General features: G+C 46.6%; 1 protein-coding gene across 1 annotated transcript; it reads right to left on the reverse strand.

Annotated features, from left to right (window-relative positions):
* Window positions 1-3462: 3462 nt before the first annotated feature.
* LOC110125114 (transmembrane emp24 domain-containing protein 9-like) lies at window positions 3463-14304 on the reverse strand. Its single transcript, XM_020874003.2, has 6 exons — window positions 14296-14304; window positions 6605-6866; window positions 6124-6224; window positions 5641-5766; window positions 4940-5086; window positions 3463-4809 (listed from the first exon to the last, which is right to left on the reverse strand). Exons 1-6 carry the CDS (start codon window positions 14302-14304, stop codon window positions 4660-4662), a joined length of 795 nt encoding a protein of 264 aa, XP_020729662.2. The 3' UTR covers window positions 3463-4659.
* Between the last annotated feature and the right edge of the window lie 152 nt (window positions 14305-14456).

Here is a 14456-nt window from a genome sequence, read left to right on the forward strand (position 1 = left end):
CTCATCTCCCATGCTAGTCAGAGAAGGCAACAGCACCCCACTCCAGTCCTCTTGCCTGGAAAATTCCATGGATGGAGGAACCTGGTGGGCTGCAGTCCATGGGATTGCTACAAGTCAGACACGACTGAGCGACTTCACTTTCACTTTTCACTTTCCTGCATTGGAGGAGGAAATGGCAACCCACTCCAGTATTCTTGCCTGGAGAATCCCGGGGACACGGGAGCCTGGTGGGCTGCCATCTATGGGGTTGCACAGAGTCAGACACAACTGAAGCGACTTAGCAGCAGTAGCAGCAGCAGCAGCAGCAGCCCATGCTAGTAAGGTTATGCTCAAAAATCCTTCAAGCTAGGCTTTAGCAGGACATGAACTGAGAGCTTCCGGATGTTCAAGCTGGGTTTAGAAAAGGCAGAGGAACCTCAGAGATCAAATTGCCAACATCTGCTGGATCAGAGAAAGTAAGGGAGTTCCAGAAAAATATCTACTTCTGTTTCATTAACTAGCTAAAGCCTTTGACTGTGTGGATCATAACAAACTGTGGAAGACTCTTAAAGAAATGGGAATACCAGACCACTTTTACCTGCATCCTGAGAAACCTGTTTTCAGGTCAAAAAGCAACAATTAGAACCTTATATGAAACAACTGGCTGGTTCAAAATTGAGAAAGGAGTACAACAAGATTGTATACTGTCACCCTGTTTATTTAACTTAAATGCAGAGTACATTACGCGAGATGCTAGACTGGATGAGTTACAAACTGGAATCAAGATTGCCGGGAGAAATATCAGCAACCTCAGATATGCAAATGATACCTGTTTATAGCAGAAAGCAAAGAGGAACTAAAGAGCCTCTTGATGAAGGTGAAAGAGGAGGGTAAAAAAGCCGGCTTAAAACTCAATCTTAAAAAAACCAAGCTCATGGCATCTGGTCCCATCACTTCATAGCAAATAGAAGGGGGAAAGGTGGGAGCATTGACAGATTTCCTCTTCTTGGGCTCTAAAATCACTGTGGATGGTGACTGCAATTAAGAAATTAGAAGACAGTTGCTTCTTGGCAGGAAAGCTACAACAAACCTAGACAGTATATTAAAAAGCAAAGACATCAGTTTGCCTACAAAGGTCCATATAGTCAAGGCTATGGTCTTTCCAGTAGTCATGTATGGATGTGAAAGCTGGACCATAAAGAAGGTTGAGCACTGAAGAATTGATGTTTTCAAATTGTGGTGCTGGGGAAGACTCTTGAGAGTCCTTTGGACAGCAAGGACATCAAACCAGTCAATCTTAAAGGAAATCTACCCTGAATACTCATTGGAAGGACTGATGCTGAAGCTCCAATATTTTTGCCGCCTGATGCAAACAGCTGACTCATTGGAAAAGACCCTGATGCTGGGAAAGATTGAGGACAGGAGGAGAAGGGAGCAACAGAGGATGAGATGGTTGGATGACATCACCAACTCAATGGACATGAATTTGAGCAAAGTTCAGGAGATGGTGAGGGATAGGGTAGCCTGGTGTGCTGCAGTCCACTGCGTCGCAGAGTTGGACAAGACTTGGTGACTGAACAGAAAAATATATTCACTTTCAATTGTTGTTTGATCTAACTTTCTTCCTGTTTTCACCATGCTACACTTATCTTCCCAATTCCTTTCTTTTTCAAAGTCTCTGTCTTACAGTGTTATATAATAATGGGTATTGGATTATATGTTAAATTATATTGAAATCCTTTGTACATTTGCATCTTTATAGGCTTCATTGCCCCAAACTGAAATTCCTTCCCTATTCTTCCCATATTCAAACCATTTATCTTTCAATGTTTTCCTATGTACTGTTTCCTTTATAAAGATCTTGGTGTCCCTCTTCCTATTCATCCATCTATCCACCCAGGTCTCACTCCATACTAAATTCTGAGAGCTCTGAGTACCCCATTTGTTAGATCACCTGGAATCTTATCATATGTGCATGTCTTGCTCTCTTTTGTGGGTTGAATGGTGACCCCACAGAAGATATGCCTATGTCCTAATCCCTGGATCCTGTGAATATGAGCTTATATGGAAAAAAATTCTTTGCTGATATAGTTAATTCAAGGACCTTGAAAAGAGATCATCCTGGATTACCTTGGTAGGTCCTAAATCAAATGACAAATGTCCTTAGAAGACACAGAAGAGGAGACAGAAGAGGAGGAGATGAAGGCACACACAAGCTAAGGAATGCCTAGAGCCACCTGTAGCTGGAAAAAGATGAAGAAGTCTCTTCTAGAGCCTTTGGAAGGAGTGTAGGCCTGCTGACACCTTGATTCTATACTTCTGGCCTCTAGAACTGTGAGACAATAGACTTTTGTTGGTGGTGGTAATTTGTTAAGGCAGCCATAAGAAACTAGAAATTCAAATGACCAGCTCTTATGTCTTTGTATGGGATCTTTCCTCTACCTGGAGAAAAGTAGCCAGAACAGAGAAGCCAAAACAGAAAAAAAACAAAACAGCAAGAACTGAGTTGAATTCTCCCCATTTCAGAATGACCCATCCCTTACTAGCTGGCTGTCTTCTCTAAATCAGGGACATGTGCCATTTCCTCCAGAGAGTGACTGTGGAGTTGCCACGCGGGAATGGATAGGGAGGTTGACACGGAGAAACCCCCTACTACTGTGTGCAGCTCTTCCATGTACTCACTCACTGCTGCTGTTTTGTGACTTGTTTCTCTATCAGAGTGACGGGATAAGGTCTCACCTATGTGGGGAGAGGACAGAGTCCCTCTGAAAAGTGTGTGGTCATTCTAGGGTTAATCATGAGGAAGAGGCACGTCCTAGACATGAAATCATAATTTGGAAAGCAAGCTGCAGGCAGCGTCTCTGGAGTTGGGATTTTGATATAGCGGCCTCCTTTCAGTTTCCCCAAATAGCCATGTTCTTTTTTGTTTTAGGCTTCTGTATTTGCTATTCTCTCTAGCCAGAACATTCTTTCCCCAGCTAACATCTATCCTGAGTCTGAAAAGCACCCTTCTATGACTAACTAGATTAGACCAGAACCCTTGAAAACTGCTCTTAGCCCAATGTCCTCCTCCTCAGAAGCATGTGTCACCATTACATCTTGTTCAATATCCTGACTCATTTGGTGTTATACTGCAGGTTCCATGGGCAAGAATGTGCCCAACTAGGTCACTTTCCTTCCTCTGCAGCAGAGAGTAGAGCACCCTCCCCATCCCCACCCCCACCAACTTCAGATGAGGGAAGTGAGCCTATGGTTAGAAGTTATTCTCCAGTGGTCCTTGCCCCCAGCCTTCAGTTAAGCCTCATTCATATTTTCTGAGGCCAATTGTGGCCAGATGCACAAGTGAGCAACACCCCTGAGGCTTGCAGGAGGCTTGCAGTCACTGTCAGGATTATCCCAGGGGAGAGTGAGTCTCTGTCAGAGGCCAGGGCTGTCACAGCTGACCCTCCCCATGGGGAGTCTCTCTTATTAATACTCCTGGCCTTGACAATTTGGATGTGAATTTATTGAAATGCCAACCAGTGAATTTCCTTATAACAGAAAATGTCAAATTCACATGAGAGATGACTATAATCCAACAGGGCCGCCAGCATAGAATTTGGTAAAATGTGGATTAGATCAGGCAGAAGCAATGGGGGGCATCTATAACTGTGTGCCAGGGCTTCCCAGGTGGTGCCAGTGGTAAAGAACCTGCCTGCCAATGCAGATAGACATAAGAGACATGGGTTCTGTCCCTGGGTCAGAAATATCTGGAGGAGCACATGACAACCCACTCCAGTATTCTTGCCTGGAGAATCCCCATGGACAGAGGAGCCTGGCAGTCTGCAGTCCATAGAGCTGCAAAGAGTTGGACACGACTGAAGTGACTTAGCACGAACGCATGCATACCTGTGTGCACTTGTGAAGGCTGAGTTACGGGAGATGCTGAATGCTGAATAATGGAAACAGTGACTTGGAACTTCAGGCATCTCCTGAAAAGACAAGCCAATGGAATCACAGAGAGACAGAGGTCAGCTGAAAAAAAGCAGGACCACAGAGGTGCGCATCAGATTCCTTGAAGAACCCAGAAGTCCGAGTAATTGGAATAAGGTAGCATATGAGCCTGAATAGAGCCCAGAGAGAGAAGGTGCAATGGGCACACGATTACCACCAGCACTCAGGTTACCAAAAAGAGGGGTCCAAGTTGGACTTCTCTAGAAAAGGTTCCACATGTTGCTAACATGTCTGGGATAAAAAGCATTCTTCACCTCATCCACTTCAGGATCAATCTCCCACCAAAGCCTCACATGTTAAACATCTGATTGGCTTTATAGAATGAATTGTAGCATAGGAGGCAATTAATGTTTAGATCAAAAAATTGGACAGTTATAATTTATATTCACTCCTATTTCTCCATCTTGGGATAGTTCACTCATTCTAATTAACATGGGGGTGGGGATAACACTCACCACACTCTTGCTCCTCCACCCAGGCATCTCCAACTGGAAACTCATTCTCTCCCAAATCCCAACTGAGAAAACCAGTTGAATGAGGTCCTCTCTCCCCCTTCCAGTTAACTAGCAAATCCCTCAGGGTTGGGAAGGATGGGAGAAGTCAGGAGACAGACCAGTCCAGACCACTTCTCATCATTCAGCAGCAGGGGATTGGCTGGAGGCCAGGCCTCTGGGTTCTGAGGCTGATCTACACCAATTTCTTGGCTTTAAAGAAGCTCTTGAGGTGCTGCATCTGCCAGATGCCGGTGGCCACAAGGATGAGGGTCTGCAGGATGGACCACCACAGCACCCTCTGATTGGTGCTCTCGCTGGTCTGCCGGAAGCGCTCCTCTCGCCACTGTGGGAAGGGGAGAAGGAGGAAGGCATGTGGCTAGAATGGAACTGACCTCCAGGGGAAAAGCTGAAAGAGCCACTCCCTGGCAGGGTACACGTCTGCTGTCCCAACTGGACCCAGCCCAGCCCCTCACCCTCTGGTATTCCTGTTCCTTCTGGATCTTCTCGACCTGCTCCACCAGCTGCTGTATCCGCAGATGCAGCAGGGTCAGCTTGTCATTGGCCGCAAGTTCCGTATAATCATTGGTGTGTTCACCCAACTGCATGTCCAAGTGAATGGCCTGAGGAGCAGAGGAGTCAAGGGTTGGAGGTCAGGGAGTACCTGCAGGAAACCCAGCTTCCACACACTACTCTGGGCCTGACTGAACTGAGCAGTTCATTTCCTCACACTCAGTAATGTGGGGACAGCCCTGCTCCAGGTGCCAGAATCCCAAGCAACGCCCTGCTTGCATGGACTTCCAAGCCCAAAAGACAGACGGGACAAAACAAAATGTGCAGAGAAACCAAGGTGTGACTCAGTGTTTGAGACAGCCAGCTTCTAGGAGATCTGTGTCAGTGGGAGGTGGTAACGAAGAGCTTGGGAGCATTCAGCTGCCAGACAGCTCTGAATCTCACATTAGAAGCTTGGGCTTCATTCTAGAGATGGCAGGGGGCCTAAGGATGGTTTTAAGTCCAAGTAACTCCCTCCTGGGTCCCCTCTCATTCTTCAGGACCTGTTCTCTGTAGGCTTACTTCATGGAAAGCCCAGCCCTCATCAAGAGGCACCACCTGCGGAACACTTCTCACCCCAGGGATTGAGACATTGAGGACTGGTGACGTTCCCCTCCATACTCACCAGTTTACCATCATAGAAGAGGGCGAACCGGATGGACTTGAGGTGAAGGCAGACCTGGTGCTCTCCTGGAGACTGGGAGGTGAAGGTGAAGCTGCCCCGAGGGCCATATTGGCGGGCCAGCAGATTCTAGCAGAAACAGCTTCTGGTGAGCACAGAGAAATGGACCAGAAACCTGCTTCTAAGAGAGGAACTCGGGGGGTATCCCAGGTTCTGACCCCCACTGGCCAGACCAGGAAGGAGGATGTGAGAGAAATTGGCATCCGTCCAGGTTCGAAAATCTCAGATCCCAGCACTGCCAAAACACAGTACTCTACAGTTTGCAAAGAGCGTGGCCTTCCTTGATCCCTCCTGCCTGTGAGGAGATGGTCCCTCGTCTAAGAAAAGGAGGGCTAGGGAGGACTAGGCGTTGACGCTGGAGACCTCGGATCTGGGCAGGGGTCGGGTGAAGGGGGCGGGGCTGCAGGGAGTCAAGGCCCGCCTCACCTTGTTCTCAGGGTCCTTCACAAACACGAACAAATTGATCCACTGCGGGGAGGGCTGGTACTTTTCCATAGCAGGGTCGTATAGCTCGGTCTTGTAGTTACCTAGTGGGGAAGCAGCCTGGATGCATCTCCATCCACAGTCATGACCAAGAGCCCACCACGGACTTTTGGTCACAGGGGTGGTGGTGGGTGGAGGAACAGGAAGATCTGGTCTGGTTGTGGGGCCTGACCACAGCCCTCTGCCTCTCTCTTCCCCTCTCCAGCCCTGCTTTTCTGCTGTTATCCGGATCTGGATCACTCTTGCCTCCTCCGCGTCCCCAACCCCTGCACAGGCAATGCAGAGGGTGCTTTGACCACACTGCTGTCCACCTGTTTCCCACCCGTGCCCTCCCCGGGGCTGATCCCGTGGGCCCCATCTCCCACTCCCTCTCAGGGCTCTGGGTGTGGGTAGGGCAAGGCCGGGACTGGCGGGGCGCGCGCACCTATGACCACGGTGCCATCAGGGATCTCCTGAATGAAGCACTTCTCCTCCAGCTCACGGACCTCGAGGTAGAAGGCTCCTCCGCCGCCCGCCAGCGCCAGCAGCTGCCCCAGCAGCAGCGGCAGGGCCAATCCGGCTGCCCTCGCTCGGCCGCATCCCAGCCCGGGACCGGCCCGGGGCCCAGGGCCTCGCGTCCCGCAGGCCCCCGCCACTTTCCCAGGCGAGCCGGAGGGCCTCTGCGCCCCGCCTGCGGAGACAGCGAACTAGCGCACAGACTACAAATCCCAGGAGCGCCAGCGCGGCCCCGCCCCAGGCGCGTTCCCGCGAACCCGCGTTGCGGACTGGCCACGCGAGCTCCCAGCCCGCCAGCGAGGCGCTCTAGAACGGTTTCCTTGCCTTACCTCGCTTAATGCTCGCAGAAACCCAAGGAGGCAGGTGCTCTTAGCGCCATCTTGTTGGTGTGGTAACTGAGCCTCAGAAAGAGGAAAGAAGGGGATTGCCTTCTGAAACTTGCAGAGCAGTTGCCAGAGATGGGTGGCTGGACCTAAACCTCAAGTAGGTGAGAAGTGATGGTGGACGGAATGGTGAGACAGAATGAGAACTGCATACAAACCCCGTGGAGTTCAGAGGCTGAGATTGTAGTGCAGGAAAGGAAGGGAGAAATGTCCCTTTTATGGAAGGGGTAAGTTTGACTCAGGGCTTCGCACGTGGAGCTAGCGGTGAAGAATCTGCCTGCCAATGAAGGAGAGGGAGAAGACACAGATTCAATCTCTGGGTCGGGAAGATCCCCTGGAGGAGGACGTGGCAACCCACTCCAGTATTCTAGCCTGGAGAATCCCACGGAGAGGCGCCTGGTGGGCTACAGTCCACAGGATCGCAAAGAATCGAACATGACCGAAGAGACTTTGCAAACACCCAAGTTTGACTCAGGCTCTGAAAAATGGTTAAATCTCCCTGAGCAGCGAGGGAGCAAGAACCACTTCGGTGGAAAGACCTAGAATTACCTAGCAGCAGTGGGACAGTTAAGGTACTAGAAAGTTTATGGGAGGGGGGAGGTAAATTGGGCCAAATCACTGAGGGGGCAGGAGCTGCCAGGCCCACTTGCACAGGTGGGACCCTTCATCCAGTGGGACCAAAAGAAGAGATCGTGGGTGAGCCTGGAGAGTGAAAGAAGGCAACAGGAATGCAAATAGGAAAGGACAGGGAATATACAACTGAAAGGTGTGGGAGAATGGGGTCAACATGACAAGATAGGGACCCAGGAATAGCAAATCTCAAGAATTCCAAAGCTCACAGTTCCCTAAATAGGCAGTGTAGACCCAAGCCTCATTATAAAGCAGTAATCTATCCAGGTGGTGGGATGAAGTCCTCCACCATATCATACTTGGTAATAATATGTACTCACTGGTTTATTCAGCAATATAAAATAATGATGATGAAAATAATAATATTCTTTTATTCTTCCTGTGCCAGCCACTATTTTAAGCACTTTTAAGTGTATTAACTAAATTAATATTTTTAAAACTTTATAAGATAGACTCTAATGGGATTCCAGTTTAACAGGTGGAGAAGCAGTGGCAGAGAGAAGTTGAGTAATACTTGCCCAAGGTTATCCAGCTGATAAGCAGCAGACAGTTGCTCACACAAGCTCTGGGCAAGACCTTATGATGCATATTGGACAAAAAGATGAATAAAACCTGTCTCCTTCCCTCTAAGAGCCCACTGAAAAGCAAAGGATCAATGCCAATATAGTATTTTAAGATTAATGATATCTTTCAGTTACCGGAAATGGTCCCCTCACTTTAGCAGTGTGGCCTATTGATAATTCTAGGGGAGCGTTTTTGTTCCTTCATTGGGAATGGTCTTTAACAAAAATGGCAGATGCAAGTGTCAACAAAGGCAGACACTTTAGAAAGGTCAGTTAAGACAACAACTGAAAAGCATCAGTTGGATTTGGAAACTAGTTCACAAAGGGCATTCACCAGGAGCTGGGAGCAGGGATGATGACTCAGGGTTTGGGAGACTGAGTGGGGTGCTGTCCATGGTCCTGAATGGTGATTGCCAGTGCCACTGCCTGCGTTAAAGGACTGGTTTGGTTTTTGTTTTTGTTATTGTTTTTATATAAAATTTCCAATCCCTCATGAACCAATGCTTTTGTAAAACAAAATTTAAAAAAATGAAACATTATGTGCTTGGCTGTCACATCAATGTTAAATTTTTACAAAAGTTTCTAAACACTCAATTTCTGTACTTTATCTCTTTGAAGATCTATAACAAATGCTCATGGATCAACACTGGCCCACAGTGTTGAATAGTACTGTTTCATAGCCAGTGGTCAGACTGCTCACAGAATCTTTTAAAGGGACAAAAGTGTAAAATTATTAGGGGCTGCAGAGACATACATGTAAGAAGACAGCATACCAGCAAGATTTCAAAATCAAGAATTCAGATGTTGGGAATGGTGATGTGGTTTCCAAGTGGCAAAAGTGTTGTTTTGATGATAAAACCTGTTTTTAAGTGATGACAGGGTTGAGAATATAAGAACAGAGAGGGATTCTCCCACTTGACAGTGATCTCATTCCACACTGCCAAGACCACTGTACCTGGGTGTCATTTGTGAGATTCAAAAGGAGATATTGGGGGAACTACATCTACTTGCCCTGTCTGGGGTTCCCCCAAGATCTAGTCTCTGCAGACCTCTACTACGTGCTGTGCCCTTTTTAAGGGATGTTCCAAACCCCCATTGCTGCCCTCTTTTCCACTTGCCTAATTCCTATTCACCCTTTCAAGTCTCAAGTGCAGCGACACTTTCTTAGGTGTTTCTAATCCTGGGTTCCTTGGGGCCTTGTATTAACCATGTTGAATTACAGTTGTCCATTCACACTCAAGTCCCTTGGGGCTGATGGCTAGAAGGAATAAAGACAAGTTTCTGCCACAAATTTTTCTCTGTGCTCGCCAAAGCCTAACAAAAGTCCAGGAACAGCGTGATTGTGCGATGGATGTTTGGTTAGAGAAAGGGAAGAGAGATGAAGGAGAGAAAGAAGAAAAGTATCAAGAGAAAAGAAGGGGAATAGAGAGAGGAAAAAGAAAGAGAAATTGGAGACAGAAAGAGAGAAGAGGGAGAGGATGAAGGGGGAAAGAAGAAAGAAAGGATGAAGGAGCTGGGAGAGAAAGAAGGAAGAAGAGTAATGGTGAGTCATAAGCACCGGAAAAGCCAAAATCTCCATACCTGGTGCCTGGCTTTTCTTGTGCTGCCCCCTCCTCATTATTCCCATTAGGCATCTCAAGCTGAGGATGGTGGGGGTGGAGGCTTATCAGGGTTACAATGTCCTGCAGCTAAAATCAGAGCTTCCATGTGCAATTCTGCTCTGGTGCTGGGTGGATTCTGTTGGTTTGCTGGTGACCTCCACTTCATCCCCAGCATACCACAGTGCCACTGTCCTTTCCTCTGGTCCTTTGGCCTCTACATTCATTCTTCTTCCTCCCTGGCCTGTAGAAAAATATTCTTTGCGACCATCTCCACAAAGGCATTTCCTATGTGTGTTCTTTCCCTGTGCTTTCTGCCCCAGAACACCTAGGCACTGAAGGGCGTGTATAAGAACAGTATCACTCTGGATCTGGAATCAACTACACTTCTCGATTCAGATATCTCCTGCTCCCAGGCTGACATTGATCCCTTTGACAGAATTCTTCTACTCCTGGTGAGTTTTCTCACTGTCTTCCTTTCCAGCCCATCTTTCCTCAGGGCTTCGAGCAATCCATCTCACAGGTATGTGCCTGGCTTGGTCCTGCACTGCAGGGGTTCCCATAATGAGGGCAAATCAAAGGGAGTAGCTGGGCTATGTCTCAGTCCCTGAGAATCAGGTAATCATTGATCCCAGGACTCAGGACTACTAGGGGTAGTGTGCCAAAAACAATATACTTAAATAACACACTTAAGTCTCAGCTCTACTCCAGCCAAAATGTCATTATACTTTCCCACAGTAAAATGTTTGCAGCATCCTCAAAGTTCTCCACCGTCTTCCAAACATCTTTTCTGGATGATTAAAGAAATGCACAGACTTGGCTAAGGCACCAGGACTGCACCAGGACTCCTCTCTGGGCTCTGTTTTAACCAAGGGCAGACCCTTTCCCCTCATGCCTGAGGTTGTATAAATGAACCTGGACATGGAATGCAGCTTTCTCAGACATCATCTACTGCTCATAACTCTTTCTGCCAAGTTGCTTAACTGGTAACCACTCCTGCCCTTGACTGAAGACTTCCTCTCCAGCCTTTCATACAAATGGGAAACTCCATTCTGTACATTCAAAGATCATTCATTGTCTATAATGAGATAGAGCCCAGGGGAAAGGTGGAGGGAGGAGAGAGGAGGAAGATGGCAAATGCAGACAGTGACACTTCCTTACTTCCTCTTTTCCCCCTTTCCTCTTCTCTCTTCCCTCTCCTCTGTCTCATAGCACCTCCCACCTCTCCTGTTTTTAAAATGCAGGTTTTACTATTATTTAGGCATGGTGAGGCCTAAAGATAGGAGATGGTTGCTATTGAAAAGATAGTTTGGGGACTTCCCTGGCAGTCCAGTGGTTAAGACTCTGTGCTTCCTCTATAGGTGATGCAGGTTCAATTCCTGCTTGGGGAACAAAGATCCCTCATGGAGCATGGTGCAGCAAAAAAAAGAAAAAGAATAAGGATGAAAGAAAGAAAGAAAAGATAATTTCTTACTCACAATTCTCAAGAGGACTGGTTACACCACATTATGCAGGGCCACATGGGGAAATACCAGGGTTGATTACGAGGCAGGAGTGAGGGGAAATCATGGGTAAAAGCCTTTATTGTGGTTTCCATGGGAAGGAGTAGGTGATTGGTTAGTTTGAATAATTTCAGCAGTCTCTGTGGTGTTTTGGCTTTCCTTGGTTGTCTGGTATCTGACCATGGGGTGATCAGGGCAGGAGAAATACTACTTTGGCACATGAGAGTTCAATAAAGATGGTGGTTGAGGGCGGGTGGTGGTGGTAGTGATAAGTGATTTGGATTCGTTCTTTTGCATCTGAAAGATACCCTCTGAGTGGAGTTCTTTGCTATTTCTAAGAACTGGCTTGCCCTGGGAGGGGCAATGAGGGCCCAGATGCCAGAGCACCAGGACCACAGAAAATAAGAAAATATGGTTAATACACTCCCAACCAGAGTCTGCACCACTGGGTCTCCGAAAGGTCATGGCAGCATTCTCATCCCAGCTACACTGAAGGCTTTACAAACCAGGAGATGGGGGTCAGAGTGGGAAGGCAAGAGTAGAAATGTGCATCACAGTCCTGTCTTCTCTTGGACTGGAGTGGAGCGGATTGGGACTGAGGTTAAGAGGAAACTAAGACAATTGGGTTTCTGCTGCTGCCATGGCCAGAATACTGCTATACCAAACCTGGTAAATCCCAGTTACACCCAATCTGGTAAGCCCCGATCGTGTTTCTAGCCTTGAATAACAAGTTCAAATGACCTAAGGTGGGTTCTGGTCTCCATCCTTCTCCATCCCCATCCTTAAAACTAAGATTCAGGATTCTGGACTAGCTCTCATTAGTTGATTATATGAGCTTGTACCTTGCTTCCCTTCTCTAGTGCTCAGATTTTCCTGCCCCTAGGGCTGATCCAGATGAGGGCTCAGCCACTGTGCTGCTTGCTGGTCCATGTTGCAGAACTCTCTGCCTCTCAGGGGCTTGTGTCAATCACTCCATCCTACAGTTCCAAGTGTGTAGATCCTTGCTGGTTGAATGGGCTCTGCCACCACTGGAGAGGAGAAAGGGAGCCCCAGGACTGCTCCCTGAGTGTGGGGGAGACGGCGCTGGTGTTTCCTTCCTCCTCCTGGGGGCGTTTCTGCCTTAAGAATAGTTGGATGGAATTAAAGCGAAGTAAGTTCTTCAGTTACCATTAGCACTGATTGATGTTATTTGATCTCTATTTCCATGTTCCCTTGAATGTATGTCAAGAATAAACTCCATACTTGTGTCCCAAATCTCTCTCTCTCTCTCACACACACACACACATTGGATATACATATTAAAAAAAAATGTATGTGGTGGAACTGGGTCTTAGTTGCAGCATGCAGGATTTTGATCTTTGTTGCAGCATATGGTATCTTTAGTCTTAGCTTGTGAACACTTAGTTGTGGCAAGTGGGATCTATTTCCCTGCCAGGGATTGAAGTCTGCATTGGTAAGATTCCCCTGGAGGAGGGCATGACAACTCACTCCAATATTTTTTGCCTGGAGAATCCCTTGGGCAGAGGAGCCTGGCAGGCTACAGTCCATAGAGGTGCACAGAGTTGAATACGACTGAAGTGACTTATCGTGCATGCATGAATGGGAGCATGGAGTCTTAACCACTGGACTAGCAGGGAAGTCCTTCTATAGACATAGTTGAACATTCATATTCTCCTACTGCTGACTTCTTTACTTTCCCTGTATTATTTAATCCCTTATGAACGTTTTCCTTGTTACTGTTCAGATTCCCATCTCTGAGTGTTCTCCAAGCTATAACCCTGGATTTAGGAAAACTGTTTGGAACATGAAGCCTATCTTCTGCTTTGACTATGTCAATGGTCAGTGGGGAAGATTTCCAGAAAGACTGATAAAGGTCTGGAGAGAAACTGCTTTCTTTTTCTACACTGCTACAGAAAAAGAATGTGCCAAGAGTTGTCTACTTCTTGATAGTCCAGTTCTTAATGTGAAGACTCTGACTTAAAAACTCAGAGGAAACCAATGGGACATACCAGAGAGTGTGTCAGACTAAAGCACAGGGCCTGGTGACAGCATAGCTTAGGAAATATGACATGTGTGTGAGATGTAGAGATAGCCCTTTCCTCATCTCTCAAGAAACTTCCTGCAACAGCGCTTTAGCAAAACTGAAAACTTAAATTTAACCATGGTAAAAGATTGAAAGATTTCCTTCTAGAATCAGCAACAAGGCAAAATGTCTGTTCTCACCACCTTATTCAGCAGCACATCAGAAGCTGTAACAGCTGCAATAAAGCTGAAAGAAGAAATGAAAAGCATGCAGATTGGAAAGGAAGAAATAAAACTAACCCTATTTGTAGATGACTTGATTGTATAGATGGAAAATCTCAAGGAATCTACCAAAAGCTCCTAGAACTAACAAATGAGTTTAGCAATTTGCAAAATATAAGAGCAACCCAAAGAAATCAAGCACATTGCTATGTATTAATAATAAAGAAACCAAAATTTAAAATGTAATACCATTTACAATCATGCCAAAGGTAATCTTACTCCGGTAAGATCTAAACAAACCATGTACAGGATCTGTTTGCTAAAAGTTACAAAATCCTGATGATAGAAATCAAAGAAGACCCAAATAAATGTAGAGACATACTGTATTTGTGTACTGGAACACTCAGCATAGTAAAGATGGCAATTCTTTCCAGATTAATATTCAGGTTTAGCACAATTCCTATTAATATCTCCTGAAAAAGGAAATGGCAACCCACTCCAGTATTCTTGCCTGGGAAATACCATGGACAGAGGAGCCCAGCAGGCTGCAGTTCATGGGGTTGTAAAGAGTAGGATACGACTTATCAGCTAAACAAAAACAACAATCAAGATGATAGTAATAAAGGCTATATGTGGTATTGGTAGAAAGATAGGCAAATAGCTCAATGGGCCAGAACAGAGAACCCAGAAATAGACCAACCGAAGCCATTTTGACTTTTGACAAAGATACAAAGCAGTTCGATGGAAGAAAGATATCATTTTTTTAAAAGGACTTTATTTTTTAACGCAGTTTTAGGTTCACAGCAAAATTGAACCAAAAGTACAGAAAGTTCCTTGCCCAGAGCATGCACAGCCTCCCCA

Source organism: Odocoileus virginianus, chromosome 3 (assembly GCF_023699985.2).
Source record: "Odocoileus virginianus isolate 20LAN1187 ecotype Illinois chromosome 3, Ovbor_1.2, whole genome shotgun sequence".
Classification (NCBI taxonomy): Eukaryota; Metazoa; Chordata; class Mammalia; order Artiodactyla; family Cervidae; genus Odocoileus; species Odocoileus virginianus.